The 17,616-nt window shown below is 35.3% G+C and overlaps 3 protein-coding genes and 2 long non-coding RNA genes across 12 annotated transcripts in view; 2 read left to right on the top strand and 3 right to left on the bottom strand.

Moving 5' to 3' along the window:
* LOC126867426 (carcinine transporter-like) overlaps window positions 1-5,134 on the top strand; it is a 50,731-nt gene extending 45,597 nt beyond the window's left edge. For all 3 annotated transcript variants that reach the window (XM_050621857.1, XM_050621858.1, XM_050621856.1), the window contains exons 5-10: window positions 335-527; window positions 1,076-1,294; window positions 2,600-2,814; window positions 3,577-3,752; window positions 4,530-4,702; window positions 4,784-5,134. In XM_050621857.1, the coding sequence (XP_050477814.1) occupies window positions 335-527; window positions 1,076-1,294; window positions 2,600-2,814; window positions 3,577-3,752; window positions 4,530-4,702; window positions 4,784-4,880 (1,073 nt within the window). In that variant the 3' untranslated portion in view covers window positions 4,881-5,134. The remainder of the gene's footprint in view (window positions 1-334; window positions 528-1,075; window positions 1,295-2,599; window positions 2,815-3,576; window positions 3,753-4,529; window positions 4,703-4,783) is intronic.
* Window positions 5,135-6,645: 1,511 nt separating this feature from the next.
* Window positions 6,646-8,357, bottom strand: LOC126867436 (uncharacterized). The gene is made up of 2 exons (XR_007690301.1): window positions 8,321-8,357; window positions 6,646-7,540 (listed from the first exon to the last, which is right to left on the bottom strand). It is a non-coding gene; the product is annotated as an uncharacterized LOC126867436 (long non-coding RNA).
* Window positions 8,358-8,582: 225 nt separating this feature from the next.
* Window positions 8,583-9,778, top strand: LOC126867434 (uncharacterized). The gene is made up of 3 exons (XR_007690298.1): window positions 8,583-8,822; window positions 8,911-9,216; window positions 9,544-9,778. It is a non-coding gene; the product is annotated as an uncharacterized LOC126867434 (long non-coding RNA).
* LOC126867432 (solute carrier family 22 member 13-like) lies at window positions 8,830-10,233 on the bottom strand. The gene is made up of 3 exons (XM_050621876.1): window positions 9,838-10,233; window positions 9,558-9,772; window positions 8,830-9,162 (listed from the first exon to the last, which is right to left on the bottom strand). The coding sequence occupies exons 1-3, from the start codon at window positions 9,933-9,935 to the stop codon at window positions 8,873-8,875; spliced, it is 603 nt and encodes a 200-aa protein (XP_050477833.1). The 5' UTR covers window positions 9,936-10,233; the 3' UTR covers window positions 8,830-8,872.
* A 21-nt stretch (window positions 10,234-10,254) lies between these two features.
* On the bottom strand, window positions 10,255-16,804 carry LOC126867430 (carcinine transporter-like). 6 transcript variants are annotated; one of them, XM_050621868.1, is made up of 4 exons: window positions 16,732-16,804; window positions 11,703-11,963; window positions 11,206-11,401; window positions 10,255-10,876 (listed from the first exon to the last, which is right to left on the bottom strand). In XM_050621868.1, the coding sequence occupies exons 1-4, from the start codon at window positions 16,785-16,787 to the stop codon at window positions 10,598-10,600; spliced, it is 792 nt and encodes a 263-aa protein (XP_050477825.1). In that variant the 5' UTR covers window positions 16,788-16,804; the 3' UTR covers window positions 10,255-10,597. The 6 variants fall into 6 exon arrangements, with proteins under 6 accessions (XP_050477825.1, XP_050477831.1, XP_050477830.1 ...); XM_050621874.1 differs by having other exon boundaries at window positions 10,255-10,872; XM_050621873.1 differs by lacking the exon at window positions 16,732-16,804 and adding an exon at window positions 14,718-14,930.
* Between the last annotated feature and the right edge of the window lie 812 nt (window positions 16,805-17,616).

The following is a 17,616-nucleotide window of genomic DNA, read 5'->3' as shown; positions in this document are numbered from 1 at the left end:
TTTCGAGTGACCTACTTCCCTATGGAGAATAATCTTCGGTTATACCACGATTACTGAGGCACTCTCCGTTCGATATTGAGATGAAAGCAGTGTTCCTTTTAAAATTCTTTTTAATTCAAAACGATCTTACATTGTCGATGTTAATGATTTATAAAATCTACAAATAAGTCCGAATATTTGAAATTAGATTGGTAAAAAACGAAGGAAGGACAAACCTAAAGGAAATAAGGAAACAATATTATTATATCAAATGAAGAAACGAAATTGACGAAACATTTGGGAAGATTTCTATAACGATGTAATACAATAACGATATCACGAATTATTCTTTCAGTGATCGAATATGTCGGTCCGAAATATCGAACTCTGGTAGCGAACATGTCGTTTGGACTTTATTTCGCGGCAGCCTCGAGTCTTCTGCCTTGGATCGCATATTGGATCTCAAATTGGAGGATCCTCAGCATGGTCACCGCGTGTCCTATGGTGGTTGCGTTTGTAGGACCATGGATTGTTCCTGAAAGTGCACGGTAGTTTAATTCCAATTTCTTTTTCATTATAAAAATATAATACAAAGAAATTTCGTAAGTAAATTAGTATACGATAGTATAGTAGACATTTAATCTTACCTCGTCCTTTGGATTATTTTTGTATCTTCGTATCATCGGAAAATTCTTTAAAAATAATCCTCAAAGAAATATAAGAAATTTCTTTTACGTTAAAGTTTCTCTTAAAAGATCAAAAGTCCTTTGAGACCGGACCATAAAAATTCCAAAATTATAGCTGAATTAAATTGGGTAATATTTTATCCAGCAATACATACTATCTTGGGATCGGTTATTACATCGATTCCTCTGTCTCGTAAATAAAACATAATAAAACATCTCAAGGTCAACATCTTTCTCTCGATAAGCCATCACATTTTTAGCTGTGCAAAATAAATGATTGATGCGTAACTAGACAGCTCTATTCAAATTTGCACAAAAAGTTTGTCGATACAAAAGGTTGGTGAAAGTGATGATTTTGAAAATTTCTTACAGGCTTTTATAACGTTTGCGTATTTCATATACTTCCGTAGTTGGTACATAACCAGTGGCAGGGTGGACAAAGCGATCGAGATGCTGAAAAACTTCGCTAAAGTGAACGGTAAAGAGGTGAAGCAAGAAATATTCGACGAATTTGAGAAAAGTTGCAAGGCGATGAATGAGAAGGATCAATCGCATAATCAATACACTGTCCTACATCTCTTCAAGCTGCCACGACTTGGTCGTATCACTATCATGCTCATCATTTATTGGTAAGTTAACCTTTCCAACATCAATCGAACAAACTACACAGCTAGAACTTTTTACTTGTAAATTCTCAGCAATGATTACAATATTATTTTAGAAAAAACTAAGACACCAGAGAAATTTATAATCATATACGAAAAGATATACAGGGTGGTTGGTAACTGATGGTACAAGCGGAAAGGGGGTGATTCTACGCGAAAAAAGAAGTCGAAGATATAGAATAAAAATTTTTCGTTTGAGGTTTTGTTTTCGAGAAAATCGACTTTGAATTTTCGCTCGGAAAAATTAAAAAAAAATTCTATTCTATATGTCGGGCCTAGCCACGTGTGATGTTGCCTCGGAGGTGTCGATACAATGGGACATGCATTGTATTAATAATCAAACTTCAGGCAGAAACTGCCTAGCAACGGCGTTTGAAACCTTCTCGATGCTTTCAAACGGGTATAGAAAACAAATGCAATCGTACAGCGAGAAAAATTCCACGAGGCTGGCATTCGTGTGATTGCTTTGGAGAGTGATACATCGAGCATTTTCAACAATCGTATTTTGCGCCTAAGATTAGTTTACGTTTAGTGAAGAGTTATCCCGTTGACTGTAGATTCGTTTGAACTCAAAGACATTGTTAATAGTGTTCATTAAACTTATTATTCATACAATTTATTATTCTCTAACATTAGACTTATTATTTGTTAAACTTTGTGATAGTCCTGTATATACGTGTAAATATAATCTCGGCTTTGTGAAACAATGGCTAATTCACGTGAAGAGTTGTTACAAAATTCTAACCATAACCCGACATATATTTTCGACTTCTTTTTTCGCGTACAACACCCGCTTTCCGCTTGTATCACCAGTTACCAACCACCCTGTAGATAGGAAAGGTATTCAATTTTATACTTCCTTTACGTTTCTTATATTTTCTTTGTTTTTAATACTACGATAATTCTGAATCTTCCTGCATTTCCTAAAATAAAATTAACTAAGAATATGTTCTTAACTCTCAGCCTCACGATATTCCAGTTATATTATACCGTTAATTCAACCAAGTTACCAATCAGCCTCGACGCTACTTCCCTGTCTTTATAAAACCAGTATTAAAATAGACACAAATTACCATAAACTACATACAAACTACTCGAATGAACATTAAGAGAGTATATGGGGCATTTTATGTGGGTCATTAAGAACCTGCTTAAGTATATAATTAGCATCGATAAACGTCAAACGCGAGGGAACGAGTATGCGAAGGATTAATAAACGATCTTGAAGTCCAGCGTGATTTATGTATGACTCGGCTGATTTTTTTCTAGGTTGCTGATGGTGTGGGTGTTCGACGGCCACGTTTGGAACATGAAACTTCTGGACCCCGACGTTTTCACGTCGTTCTCTTTAGCGTCCCTCACGGAACTTCCGGCCGCTGTTCTACTCGCCCTTTTCCTCGACAGATGGGGCAGACGATGGATGGGTTTCGCATCGATGTTCCTCTGTGGCATTTTCTCCTTCGTTGCTATCGCTACCCCCTCTGGTAACATTTTTTCTTTTTTTTTCTTTTATTTCTTGATAAATGACTTGTCAATCGATATTATTCAATAAAATAGCAGGAACGTGTGAATAGCAGTGAGAAAGCGGGGTTGAATTTTATAGAAAAAATCCGGTTTTATCGATCGACGGTCGTTTTGAAAAGCGCTTTTCTGAAGCTTCTCCAGCGAAAGCTTTGGGAGATTGAGAAATGAAAGCTCGTGCTTGATGCAAGAATAATGTTTTTGTTAGATAGTAAGGAGATAAGCGGTAGCGTTAGGGGATATCCGCGTTTTCAAGGATATTAAGGAGTGGAAAATAGACACTTTTTAATCCGTATTTAGAATAGAACGTTGTAGTTATAAAACAATTTACTATTTTTATTTCCTCATCTTGCAACAAAACTTTCCTTCGAATTCTCTTTTATCGTTTATAGACAACAGACTTGAACGACATAATAATATAGACCCGTATTATTTAAAATCGTATTATAGAGAATTTACAATTATACAATCCGGTCATTTTACTTAGTATTAATAATAATCAAATCTTATAAAATCTTTTTATACAAATATTCCTCTTCTCTTCTTTTCTTTTTCTTTTTCGCCTTTAAATCCTATTCCATTAACGATTGACATTTATTTCTCAACGTCACATACTCGACAGGGATGACATTTAATTTTTAATTGGACCATGCGCGCATCGGGCGTATGTATCGTGCGTGGAATGCGGCGATCGTGGCATTTACATATTTCTCAACTTATTCAAGGTTCGACAACGGTTGCCATGGCGATTATAGCGCGTCTTGGGGTGAATATCGCCGCGAATATTGGTTTCCAATATGCAGCGGAAATGCTGCCGACTGTGGTGAGAGCTCAGGGCGTGTCTTTGATCCATATCATCGGTTATATCGCCCACATTTTGGGACCTTACATTATTTATCTGGTAAGTGAATCGAAATTTCTGTTAACGACATCGTATTTCTACGATCCGAAAATTACTCAACCTCTTTTTTAATTTACGACTAATATTATCTGTTATTGAAATACGTCTTTTTAAGTTGGTTTAATTTGTAGAAAAATTATGTTCCTTGTCGGCCATGGATTCTTCTTGTGATCTTACGAATCACTGAAACAAGATAGATTTTCGATATATTTTCCTCCGTTTCGTTTTTTTGTGAAGGAAATGTAACTTTTCTATTGTCCGTAATTATTTACAGGTTTGCGATACTGCACTATAGCTTCGTTTTTCTAAATGAAACGAATGTTTACAAAATCTCGTTACACAGGTAACACCAATGATCCTTTGTATATTGACAACTTCTTTAAATTCTGTCTTTAACCAATATTCTTTATTAATATTTAAAAAAATATTAAGTAGACAGAAAATACGAAGAGGAATATTTGCGAGGACACTCTCGATTATTGTGTGAGTTATTCTGTTCTGAATTATAAATTTACCTCAAAGTATACTATTATTTGTGTAATGTTATTACCGAAAATGAACTTATGGAAGTATCCATTTATTTCCCGAAAATCGAAGGGAAATTAAGGAATTAGCGGAAAACAGAATTAATCGCTATTACTTCTAAAAGAGGTATAGAGAGAGACGTATAGAGAGAGACGTATAGAGGGAGACATATAGAGGGAGACGTATAGAGGGAGATGTATAGAGGGAGAAGGGGAAGCATATAAAAGGGAGAATATTTTTCATTTAATTTAGGCTGACATTGATCCATCTTTACCACTGGTTGCCCTCGGTTTGCTGTCTTTTGGACACGCCTTCCTGACCCTTGGCTTGCCAGAAACGTTGAACCAGGAATTACCAGAAACCCTACAGGAGGGTAACGACTTCGGCAAGGAACAAAGTTTCTGGTGGGTTCCGTGTATATCCTCGTAAGTATAGATTCTATAATATTCTTCCTCCGCCTTATGTCAATATAAATTTACTAATAATCGTTTATTTCAATTTGACAGGAGCAAAATGCTGAAAAAATCTTATAGAAAGAAGAAAGGCCTTTCAAATCCAGCATTTACCGGCAGTGTTCAAAAAATCGATTGTACTAGGTTATAGCGGTTAGATTTGGCGACGGCGCGAAATTTGCCAGTGGCGTAGAACTTGCCAGTAGGGTGAAATTTACCAGTGGCATGAAACTTGTCAATGGCGTGAAACTTGTCAGTGACATGAAATTGCCAGTGGCGTGAAACTTGCCAAATTCGTTGTAAATATAGTTATTAAACGTGCGCGTGTGATGTTAGATGTTAAGATATTACGAACGTATTGAGATTGGAGAGCTATTGAGAGAAACTAGGAGGAGAAGAGACAAGAATCGTCAAATTACACAAAGTATACGTTTAAGCAATTAATTGACGCTTCATCGACGAAGCAGCTTTGTTGCACACAAGATAATTTTCTTTAAAGTGTATCTTTTTTTAATTGGAATGACTGTATAAAAATGTGAAGAAATTTAAAGAATTAAGAACGCGGCATTTAAAGTACGTTGCGTTCACATATTGCGATGTAATTATTTCGCGTACTATAACGTCGGTAAAGTGTTGGAAATGAGAAACGATTCAAGTATTTTATGTAAATGTACAATTAAATTCGTATTAAACGTATTAAAGGAAACGATATATAAGGAAATAATATACCATAGTATTTATGCATCTTCCGCTTTAAAAATCGAAAACAAAGATCTATATCTTTTTCTTCTTGCTCTTTTTTTTCTTTTCTCGTTGAAGGAATACTCTAGTTGAATTGATTTAACTATGAAATACCGTGAATAACAAAGGATTGCCACGAGACTCGAAACACAAAAAGAGAGCTGTCTTCGCGCATTGTCAAGCTTTCAACTTGTCTCCTTTATTACGAATCGCCTTTGTATCAATATAGGTGATTCATAAATCGCCGACACTTGAAATGAGAGTTTCGATCGACTTTTAAACCGAAGTGTATTTTGTATAACATCTAATGAAACAACATTTTTTATGATCTTTCAGTATTAATACGAGAAATATCTCTATTTGATATATTTAGATATAATAAGAATATTACTTCTAATAAGTATCCTTGAATCCGTAATTACTGATCATTCATAAAATGGAATGCATTAAAACAATTAATTGCTAAGCGTTCATTAGCTACCATCATACCCAATTGAGATTATAAAATGAAAGTTGTAGGATCTTTTTAAGCAGGAATTTTTTTTAATACAAAGGATATTAACATAATGTTCGACATTCTTCCGAAATTGTTCTGTTTAAATCCAATGGAAAAAGCAGTAAATAATTTATAGAATTATATACAAATTTTAGAAGAAAAATTGATAGATAATGAGTTAATTTTGAAAATGCTCAGGTTTAAATGTTACTTGAAACAGATCGAAACTCCGTCACGTGTTCAATTAGAAATAGTAAAATTCTGATTCGTGAAGAGACGCGAATATTTCCAATCTCGTTCCTTTCGATCCTCCGACCTGTTCGTCTTAAGCGCACAATCTCCGTTATACCATCTTTAAACAATGATTCTAGCAACTAGAATCATTCGATCGTTAGAATCATTCGCGTACTTATGAGACTAGCCCCTGCTTTCAGTTACCGATTAAAAAGACATACTATTGTTCGTTGCAAATATCAGCTATCGTTCCTCAAAACCTGAGATTCTTTGAAATATTCCTACGCTAGGGATTCAACTGTACATAATTGTTCAAGGCTACAAGTTAGTTCGATCCTCGTGATGCAATGGATAATAATTCGATCGTCTGGAAAATAATTCTGGACGAGAGAATTCTCATTTAACCCTTGACGGTCGATGATTTTGTAAATCACGTACGATATCGTAATCAGGAATGAATTCTTTTATATTTTTAATCTTGAAATTACACATTACAATTTAATATTGAAATACATATTAAGCTGAATCGCAAATAAATATTAAGGGAGTCTTAAGGAGTTATAATATCGACATTTCTTATCAATACGATAGTGATATAATAATGTGATATAGTACAGAGTGTTTCGTAACTGATGATTCTTCGTATTTTCGAGAAAATAAATTTTGAATATGTTTCGTGAATGTCGTGTGAACACGAGTTGACAAAGCTTCAGAATTTCATTCTCTCGAACGTCGTACGAAAATCTCTCGTTCTATATTTTCAACAGATCCTTTCACATAGTATTATCCTGTACCACTGGTTATTAACCACATTAACTAACCACTGGTTATCACAGTATCAATTACCAGACACCCTGTATAATACAGAATATTACTTCAAATATCCGTATAATGAAGCATTTCATTTTCTATAATTAATTATAATTAAGTTCGGCTGTTAAGGGTTAATACATTGTAACATAAGTGATCGTTATCGTAGAACTCCTAATTATAGGATGGAGTTAGATTAGACGTATAATGATGAACGAGGATCATCGAGCATTAATGTATTTAATTATAGAGATATTTAGCAGTTTATTTTTGTTCGGGGGATTCGTCGATGTGTGTGCAAATAAAAAGTAGAATTGTTTCTTATATTAAGGTTTATGGAAGTTTTATTCGGTGAATCAATCTTATGGACGTGAGTGTATACGCGTATGTATACGTGAGTGATGATTATGAATACTATGAATAGGTTTCTTCAGATTGATTGCGTTGTTATTGGCACAACGACGAACACTGATTGTCATACGATGGCACGATTTGCTTACAATATTCTTTCCTTTCTTTTTTTCTTCTTCCTAAACCATAGAAACAGTCAATTAGAGTTATTTTTTTTTTTAAATGTACGCACAACTCGTTTTAGATAGATAAAAGTCCAGCAGTTGGTGCTGAAGAAATTATAACAATAATTTAAAAAGTCTTCAAGCTTGGATTTTATTAATATTGTACGTTATTTAAAATCGTACAAAAAATATAACGAATAGATAAATAATCGTTAAAAATACGTGGATAATCGTTCAAAAGATATAAAACTGTTTCTTTTCACAAAGACAAATTATCTAAACGTACTATTTTTTTAAATAAGATTTTGTCCAATATATTCCAGTGAAAAATGTTAAAAACATTAAAGGAATCAAAAATTTAAATCTCCCTAATTTATTATTTACGTAATTAATAAATTACGTAATTATTAATTTACGTAACATTTTCGATATTATTCTACGTAATATCTTTGAATATCAAATTAGCACCAACCGCTGAACGATTCGAACGTGCGTAACGCAAGTGAAAATTAGCATTAAAATTATAAAAGCTCTTAAAAGATAATAATAAAAATTATATAGGAACACGATTTCTAAGCTCGCTCTTTTTAGAATTAAGGCTTACAAATTCTTAAACGTAAACGATAAAAATAAAAATTAATGTAGGAGAATAGAAAAATAATATGTTCCGATTTTTTCTCGTACAAAAATCGTCAGACTGATCCGCTTGTAATATTGTTACTTCTAAAAAAACACGAATCCTCCTTCGTGTTTTTTAATTGAATTATTATTAAAAATCAGATAATTATCGTTCACAGGAGTGATAGTGTTGATGTCCATTGAAGTGTGTCTTATGATAGCAAGGCAACGACCAGAAATGTTGGTCCCTTCCGAATTCTTCGCCTTGCTTGATAGTCTGAGGAAGATTCTGGCCGACAGTTTCCGGCAGGAACAAAACCAGTGCAGCGCCAAAAAAGGACACCGTGCTGATAATGAGCATTGGAAATCCCTCCCAAATTCTAGCCTAATGAACAAATATTAATTTATATGAGCAAAGGTTAAATACCATCAAAATCTGGTCAAAGTATTTCTCATTTAAAAAGTTTCATTAGAAAGTTTCAACCAATATAGTTTCATATCTTAAGTTATTCCATCATTTTTTATTTTAAATTTCAATTTTTTGATTAAAGATCAGTTAAAGAAAAGCGTTGGTTGCAACTTCCAAAACGGGCTTTCTAGAAAGTGAGAAATATTTTGATCAGATTTTTATAATATTTAACTTCTTCAGGAAACAACTTGTTTTAAGATAAGAAAAAAAGTATTTTACATTTTCATGAGAAAATTTACATGAGAACTTTTTCATAATTTCTAATAGCGCTTATTGTATCTTTTGGAATAAATTAAAGAGAAGTTGAACGTGGATGTGCTTAGCGGTGTTTCAAAAATGTTGTAACAACAATAGTAGTATAAATATTTATTTACCGAGTCAGTGATATATGGCGCCAAAGAGTGTGCAACTATTCCGAAAATATGAATGAACGATACGCCCTGCGATCTGACTGGCGTGGGCAGAAGTTCTGCTGCATACTGAAGACCAACATTGGCTGCCATGTTCAGACAGAATCGCGACAATATTGACATTACTAATTTCGCGAGCACTGGGGAATAAATTAAAAAATACAAAATTAATCCTGGGTACACAATACTTGATTGTAAGTTTAATTAAAAATATAGTCCGATCGAAGCTTAATCAAAATCAAATTAAAATTTCACACAAACTTTAAACTTCTATAAATCTCCAAATTCTAGAAAACCAACATATAGAAAATTATTGCTTCTAAAATGTGCACACCTCTTTCAATTTCGCCACTAAATTAATTCCTAATAATTCCTAAATTCTAGTTCCATCAAAATAATTATTTTCCAAGATTAATACCTTCGAAGTTGCCAAAATTCTTTTACATTCATCATCAACTTAATTTCAGATTTTTCTCAATAATACGTCATTATAATCGTTTTAATTTTACTTTAATAAACAGATCGATATATTTACTGGAATGCAGCATAAGTTCAGCGATACTGAGTACACAGGTCATTGCCATCGTGAGAAATCCGCAGAGTCTACGACCCCATCGGTCGAGCAACAGGGCGAGTAATAACCCAGCTGGAAGTTCTGTGGCACAGGCGATCGAGAACGACACGAACACCGAGCTCTGGATAAGTTTTAATGAATACACGTGACCGTCGAACGAGATCAGGGTGAAACACCTACAAGATTGTATCGGTTATTTATGAAGGTTTTCTCGCAACATGAACTCGTATCTTATACTTGCCAGAATGCAACTAGAAGAATAGTGTTTCTCGCCAACCGTGGCGTTTTGAACAGATCGAGCAGCGTCGCTGATTCTTGAATTTTGTCCGGTGCCTCCATGTTACTCTGCAAGAATTTATTTCGAGAATAATTAACGAAAGATATAATACGAGTCGTGCCTTTAGCCCTTACACAGTTCAAAATTCATAACACACTGAAAAGAAATTTTATTTTCATTTTATTCGTCATTAATAGATAGCACGAACAGTGGCACTTTGCATTCTGTTTTATGGAATTAGTCGGCATGGCTTTTGATATCGAGATTTATTAATATAATGGGTGGTTGGTTGATTAAATACTTTTCTGATCCGAAATACAGTCGGGAACAAAACTAAGTGGATTAGTGGAGAAAATGTAAAAATTCGTATTTTATATTTTCGACTTCTTTCCGCTTGTACCACCAATTACCAACCACCTTGTATAACTCGATTTAAGAATATCAAGATATAACTATCCTCGACGACATGAAAATCGATGAAACGATCTTTAACAATAACAAAATCAATATATTCATCTCTGGTGGTTGCAAAAGCTCTTGAATCAAGAACTCGAACCGTATAGTTCAATCGAGTACAGCAACGTCAAAATTATCTTCGAGGAACAATTCATCAAAAATTTCTCACGCAACATCATCTTTCACGTAATAGAAACATTGACTTCATACTAACGTTATCTCTCGCGTGACTGAAACATTGGCTTATCGGTCGAACCTCTCGCACTTTCTACTTCGTAGAAGGCTTACCGATAATCAGAGGAATGTTGATACAGTTATCGAACGCCAGTCCAGTGAGAAACCTACAGACGGCGAATGACCAAAAACTATTTGCGCTGGCAGTGAAAATGGAGGCAAAAAGGGCGATACCATTGCAGAACATTAAAGCTGGGATACGACCCTTGTGATCGGCGATCCAACCGACTAGGAAACCACCGATGATGGATCCGCAGAAGAAGATGGCCTGCGCCGTTGATACGAGGTATTCTCGGTCGCATACCCAATCTAGCTAATCACCAAGGTTAAGAGTTAGTCAGCGAAAAACCAGATTCATATTTTTCAGAATATAATTTTAATCCTGCTGCGGTCTTCGAATTTTTATATCTCGATTCTGCTCGCAGTTCGATGAATGAAAGAGTTCTTTATGCTCTGAAAAAAACGTTCGCGTAAAATCGGAACGAGGAATCATCCGTACTAACAATTATCGTCTTATACTTTCTTTAAACTTAAGAAATTTACTATAACAAGGTTAGATTAGATCGGAAATGACCCAAAGAACGCAGCAGAAGTGTAAGAATTTCGAAGCATGCGATTCAGACAACGATGTGAATACTTCACCTCAGTTCCTATACTAGGATATGGAATCTGCGTAAAATTATACTCCCATTGAGTACATTTTATCGTTTTGTTTGTTTGGAAGCCCGATGAGCTCAGGCTCTTATCGCTCTTCAACAGCTCTGTGAAGTTTACGTCCTTCCGTTGACATTGTTCGTAATAAGGATAAACGTTCGTCACTGGAATCGCTATCTTAATCCTAAACACCCCATACGATAGATGATTGATCATTTTAATTATTAAAATAAGAACCAAAGTCCAGACAGAGTAATCCAAAAATATCTTGTATCTTATCGTGAAATTTTTCTACAATATTTTCTAATAATTTTCGAAATGTTCGAAAATTCGAGAAATTCCAGAAATCGCGATATCTCGCATATTTTTCACAATATTTTAAAGTCACTTTCTACGAACAATCAAAAATATCGTTCAAAGTTTAAAGGAGCTTTCGTTGCTACGTATATCTCCTTTTCTTTCTTTCCTTCATTATACATACTTACCTCTCTTCTTCGGTGAAATTCGAGTTTACTAATTCGTCTATCCTGCACCAGTGTTCCGTGGGAATAATCGTAATGAAAAATTGCGAGAAATAAAGAAACGCGTACGTCGCGCCATAAGGTAGTAACGACAATAACAACAGCCATTGATATCTCCCGTAGTCACCGACATACGGCAGAACATCATCGAAACTTTCCAATCTTGGTCTCAATCGAGTCGCTTCAGTGGGCAATATAGAGTTACTCTTCTCGTCCTTCATTTCGCTGAAACAGAATCCATCCTTGATTTCCAGGCGTAGCAGTATAAAAGTCGTATAACAAAGTTTTCAGTCTTCTAGTCTTTGAAATAAATGTCATTCGGCAGTTCCTTTGATGTTTCACATTCTGTAATTCCAATTACAATGCTCCTTTCCTCTCCCACAAACAGGAAATTATTTTCTGACAGAACGCAGGAACAATCTTACCCGTCATTCACGTTTTCCCCTTCCATAGTTCGAGCAGCAAAGTCTCAATTATGATTTTAGATTTTGAAAGGCAACGGAGATGAAAGAGGAGACCCGATATGCTGATCGAAAGACGTTCGGAAATGAACTGAAAGAACGAGCGAAGTCCGGCAACTGTTCGCTTTGTTTTCGATTCGGTTAAACGTTAAATTAAGTGTAAGTATTTGCTCGAGTGCCGGCCAATTACTGTGCCGGGAGTCAAGTGAATCGTGACACGCGACTCGTTCAAATTGAATTGCATACGAACCACGCTCGCGAGATCATCTTTAAAAAGGGCTGATTCGGTATACGCGGCGATGTCAACGTGATATCTACATGTCTGAGGAAAGTTTCGACGAAAGAAATAGCCTCGAGTGCTGGTTAATGGTGTTCGAGTTATCGTTTGGATATCGATATTATAGATTTGCAAATGAGATAGAAGAACCGAAGGAAAGTTTGTCGACTCTGTCATATTTAATTAAATGCAGGAGAAAAATTGAATGGAATAATTTTCTGATTAATATTGTTTCTTTATTACTCGTAATCCTCTTACCCGGCGACTTAAGGGTGACTTCCGGTTACAGTGCTTAACTAAACTAAGTTTTCGATCAATATATTGAACTCTATTGGAAAATAACCGAGAAAATTTTAAGCCATCGAAGGCTAAGAATAAATGAAATAATTGAAGGTTTTTCAAACCTGTTTTAACACTAATATCAGGGATATAAGAAGATAGTACTTCTGATGTATCAACGCAATTATTTGATTATTTACCATTCGTTAAAACAGACGGTCTTAGGGACTGAGGTGGTTAATTAGATATTGAAAAATTAAAAGAACGATTTCCAAGTTAAAAGTAAAATAATATATCGATCTTTCGCAAAATTTTTATATCAAATTGTTCATTTTCGTATCAGATAGAGCAAAAGGTTAAACTGATATGTTTACTTGAAAATGGATTCAGGGAAATTAATCATTTGCCAATTAAATTTAAGCGAATACGTGAAACAATATTATCATATGGAATAAACACGGAAACGAAATAGCTGACAGAAGAACCATCGATTTCGAGACATCGATTAGAATGACTAATGTCATTGTCAGGAGCGAGAAAGTGGTCGAGTGCTCGAAATAACTGACCTGTTTGGAAAATACGACAACGAGAAACGTTCGTGTCTACGAGCCATCGTGTCTACATAATAAATACTTGCGTGTGTACGTCTACACAAATGGCGGCATTTTTAAAATCAAAAATAGAGTATATTACCCTTGATCGTCCAAACGAAACAATTGCTTATAATTACAAGACATTTGATACAGGACTTTGAGAAATCACTATGCTACAATTTGTTGGAAACATTTAGCTTGCACATAAATCACATATGAGCCAAACTCACGCGACTGATAACGTTACATTGCACTGAAACTGAGGACTCGATCGATTCTCAAAATTCCAAATACAATCTTTTAAATTAATTTTCACTCATTATCAAGAATCCAATTAAAATTTCTTTTTCCTAATTTATTAGTAACATTCTTAGGTAGAACTAATAATTATCGCTTCTCTTTTATAAACGATTATCAAAGCGAAAAATTAAATTCAGTCTATAGAAGAAAATGAATACAGAAGTTGAAACCCTTACCTGTCACCAAACGATTCTTCTATGTCTAATTAACGATAGTCTCACGACGTCAAAGTGAAACTCCAAACTGATCGTTTCTCGTTGCTCTTTGTTCAAAATATCGATCACGATTAATCAGGCACTACCAACCACATCCACTAATATCACTGTCAGATCGATTAACAGCAAGTTATGAAATTAGTAATTAAGGGCACCCTCGATCAAACCATTTTTCTCTCTCAACGTCACACTAAATCATGTCAAATGTATCTTTCCGTTCCAAATGTCGTCGACTAACTTCCAACGAACAAAATGTCTCAATACACTAAGTTCGATACCTTCGTGTTCTTTGTGCAGATAACCGAAGAATTTTTCCGTTATTGTAGCATTTTCGTTGCTGCTTCTTAATTTAAAAGTAAAGAAATAAAATTAGTTTGAAAAAGCAATTAAAGTAATTCACGTGGGTTTCTTTGAAGACGGCGGAAAATCGATGATAAAACGAAATAGAAATAGAAATAAAATAAAATAAAATCTGCGATTAAACGAATAATTAATACATGTTATTTTGAAAAGGAAATTGGCGATAAAATAGGCGAAAAACAGTTTCTATTAAAAAGGTTATACGAATAATCAACGCAGTTTGCTTCGAAGCAAAATTAGAATTGGCAATCGAGCGTATGATTGACGATTTATTTGGAAAAGTTAGCGGAATCAATGACTAAACAAGCGAGATTTCGTTAAACACACGATTTCCTTCGTAAAGAAAGAAAAAGTAGATTTGTCGATTACACGAATAATCGCTACAGTTTATCTCAAAGAAGAAATAGCGCGGATGGTCAAACAGGCGAGAAACAAGGTTTCTCCGGGAAAAGAAAATAAAATAGCTGATCGAGTAAATAGTAAATACAATTTACCTTGAGAAAGAAGCAGACTCGAGCGATCAACACTGTTTCCCTCGAAGAAACGCTAAAATTAATGGTCAAACAATCAAAGTAAGTAATTTTTCTCGAGGATAAAGTAGGATCAGTAGTTAAATCAACAAGATTGGTACAGCTTCCCTTCAAGAGACACTGTGATCAATATTTATACAGGCAGTCACGGAATCTCCCTTTCGACTGATCCAATCATTGGGTGAAACGATTGTATTCGATGAAATTTTCCTCGAAAATGAAGCAGAGTCGCAGATCCTTACGTAAACGACCGATCAAGTTTCCACGGCAATAAACCTAAAGTCCCTGGCTAATTGAAAATATAAAGGAGACACGACCACATTTCCATTTAAAGAAATGCAATTGTTAGTTAAACAACGATAGGATTTTCTTATTCGAAAAGAGAGGAGAAAAACGTCCGATGTTCACGAAGTCGTGTACAAATATGAAGGGGAAACCGGCTCGCGTATCGCTGATATAGAAGCTTGCTTAGCGAAGACGAACACGATACTCGGTGACACGTGTTTGCCAATAAAAAAGGAGAGAATCGAAGAGAAACGGAACCAAAGGAAAAAACGTTGATTGACAGTGGAACCGGCGAAACTAGAAATAGTTTGGAAAACACGATTTTCCGATCGCGAACATCGAGGACCACGTGCTCGCGTTGCCATTGATCGAACTCCATTTAGGTTTGCGGCAAATCGTCGCAACAGCGACGTTGGTAGAACAGAGACACAGAGTTCTTCTGTCTCACAAAAAGCAAGGTGCATACATATGTATTTCCTTGTTTCTCCAAAGCATAGTGGCGCCACGCCGGAAACCGGTTGTCCGAAGTCAGCCATACTTTTCAATGGTGTTGAAATGAATTTGTTACGCCATGCGGCTTGCCATAGATCATATTCTTAACTGTCGGTCGCGGCACTATAATGTCGCAGACGGATCGTCGCGGCTGCCCGGCAAAACAAACATTGTAGTGGCAAGCGCATGGTTCATTAAGCAGGGCGACCTCCAGAAACGTCGATTCGTGGCCGTTATTTTATCTGGCGTAAAAGAATGTGGCGTGATCCGAACGTAGTGGGACTGAAAACACAACTGATTTTTGCAATTTAAATAACGGATGTATTGAAACGAATTCAGTGCATTTTTCAGGTAAATTTGTCGTTTGTTTTACCGGGTTTGATCTTGGATCGACTCTAGTATATTTTTCATATTTAATTGAAATGGGGAATTGCGTTATGTTATTTGTTGATACTCTGTAGGTTAGAAATGTTAGCATCGTTATTTTAGAATTAATATTTACAAAAGGCATAAATGTAATTGAATTCTAAAGAGGATTAATTAAGAATGCTCAAGCTTTTTGTGAGATTGGTTTTTTCTTGCAAGCTACCTCTATAAATTAGACCTCTCCTGAAGGGACACGTAGTTTCGTCAACCGGTTTCTTCTAACAAGATTCGTAGAATTAGCTTTTTGCGAAGGGACTGATTTATGAATATTGTTTCTTCTGAAAAGACTGCTTTGTTACCATAAAAAATCAAGGACAGGTTTTCGTAGTTTATATTCACCGAAATATTCACACACACAATAATTTCGAACAGTACGATTAACAAATTACTAGATATGTCTGTACAAATTTCACCTTACGCTCGAAGATACAAGCAAAGCGAAAATTAAATTTCCAAAATCAAATATCAAGAACAGTAAATAACTATATGCAGAATATTCTTCTAGCGAAAGACAGACAGTCTCTACTCACTATGTACATACGAAGAGAAAGATACACACTACATTCCAAACACATGTCCAAACACAGGAATGACCTCGTAACTTACATAACACCACAACTGAAGAAATTACACCATATAACATTGAATGTGACGGATGTAATATGGCACATCAATTATCGAACAAAAAGTTTCATAAAATTCAAATTAAAAGAAATATGGGATCGCGAAACACACAACGGGTGTGCATAAGTTATGTACGTAACTTCCAACTTACACACATGCAATAGGTTTAACCGTTACTGGCGTTGATAATAACAGAAGCACAGTCATGGATCCGTTACCATGTCTAGTGTCACGTAAAATAACAAAATAAAAAAAGGAATTTGAGGTAAAAAATAAAAAAAGAAAACTTTATTTTTTTTTCTAACATCAATACACTTTACAATTTACTTCCGAACTCTAGGCGTGACTTTCTAAGACTGACTCTTATGATTTTACTTTCGATCGGATCCGATTACTTTCTTTTGTCATCCCTCAACATCCCCACCGTCCATGCATTTGCTAGGCGTCCGCGATCGTTGCCACGTGCTCTTTCTTCTAGAACCTTCGGTGGAAGGACCGTTGGGATGTTGATGGTTCATTAGGCACTTCAGCGATATACATTGTCGCCGAGTGCCGCCACATCTTTATCTCTATCGTCAGTCCGTCGGATTTGAAGTATGCCGGTCGTGACACTAGCGTTGTTTCAACGAGTTTCATTCCCACTTGATTTAGTGTCGCTCCTAACCGCTGGTTCACGCAACAGAGAAGGATAAAATGAACCACGACAGATATACAATTACATACTTACGTACTATATGGTTCAAAGTCTATAAATAATATTGTAGACGGTATAATTAGAGGCCTTCTGTACTATTTCCGCACGCAGTAACGTCCTAAACGTATACACGGAAAACTTTAAATCGTAGCACAATTGAAGCCAGAAGAAATTTTAAAGTGAGCTAAAAAATGAAAAACAAGCCGAAGATTCAAGAATAACAGAATTACACTGGAAACTCTATTTGGGTGGGGGGAGGGAGGGGGTTGCGTTTGAAAATCGATCGCGTATTACGCGGTAGGTAGTAGTTGACTGATATGATTGGAGTAATAAATGTCATTA

Source organism: Bombus huntii, chromosome 7 (assembly GCF_024542735.1).
Source record: "Bombus huntii isolate Logan2020A chromosome 7, iyBomHunt1.1, whole genome shotgun sequence".
NCBI classification, from domain to species: Eukaryota; Metazoa; Arthropoda; class Insecta; order Hymenoptera; family Apidae; genus Bombus; species Bombus huntii.
Note: the sequence above shows the minus strand (reverse complement) of the source record. Positions and strands in the feature narration are given on the sequence as shown.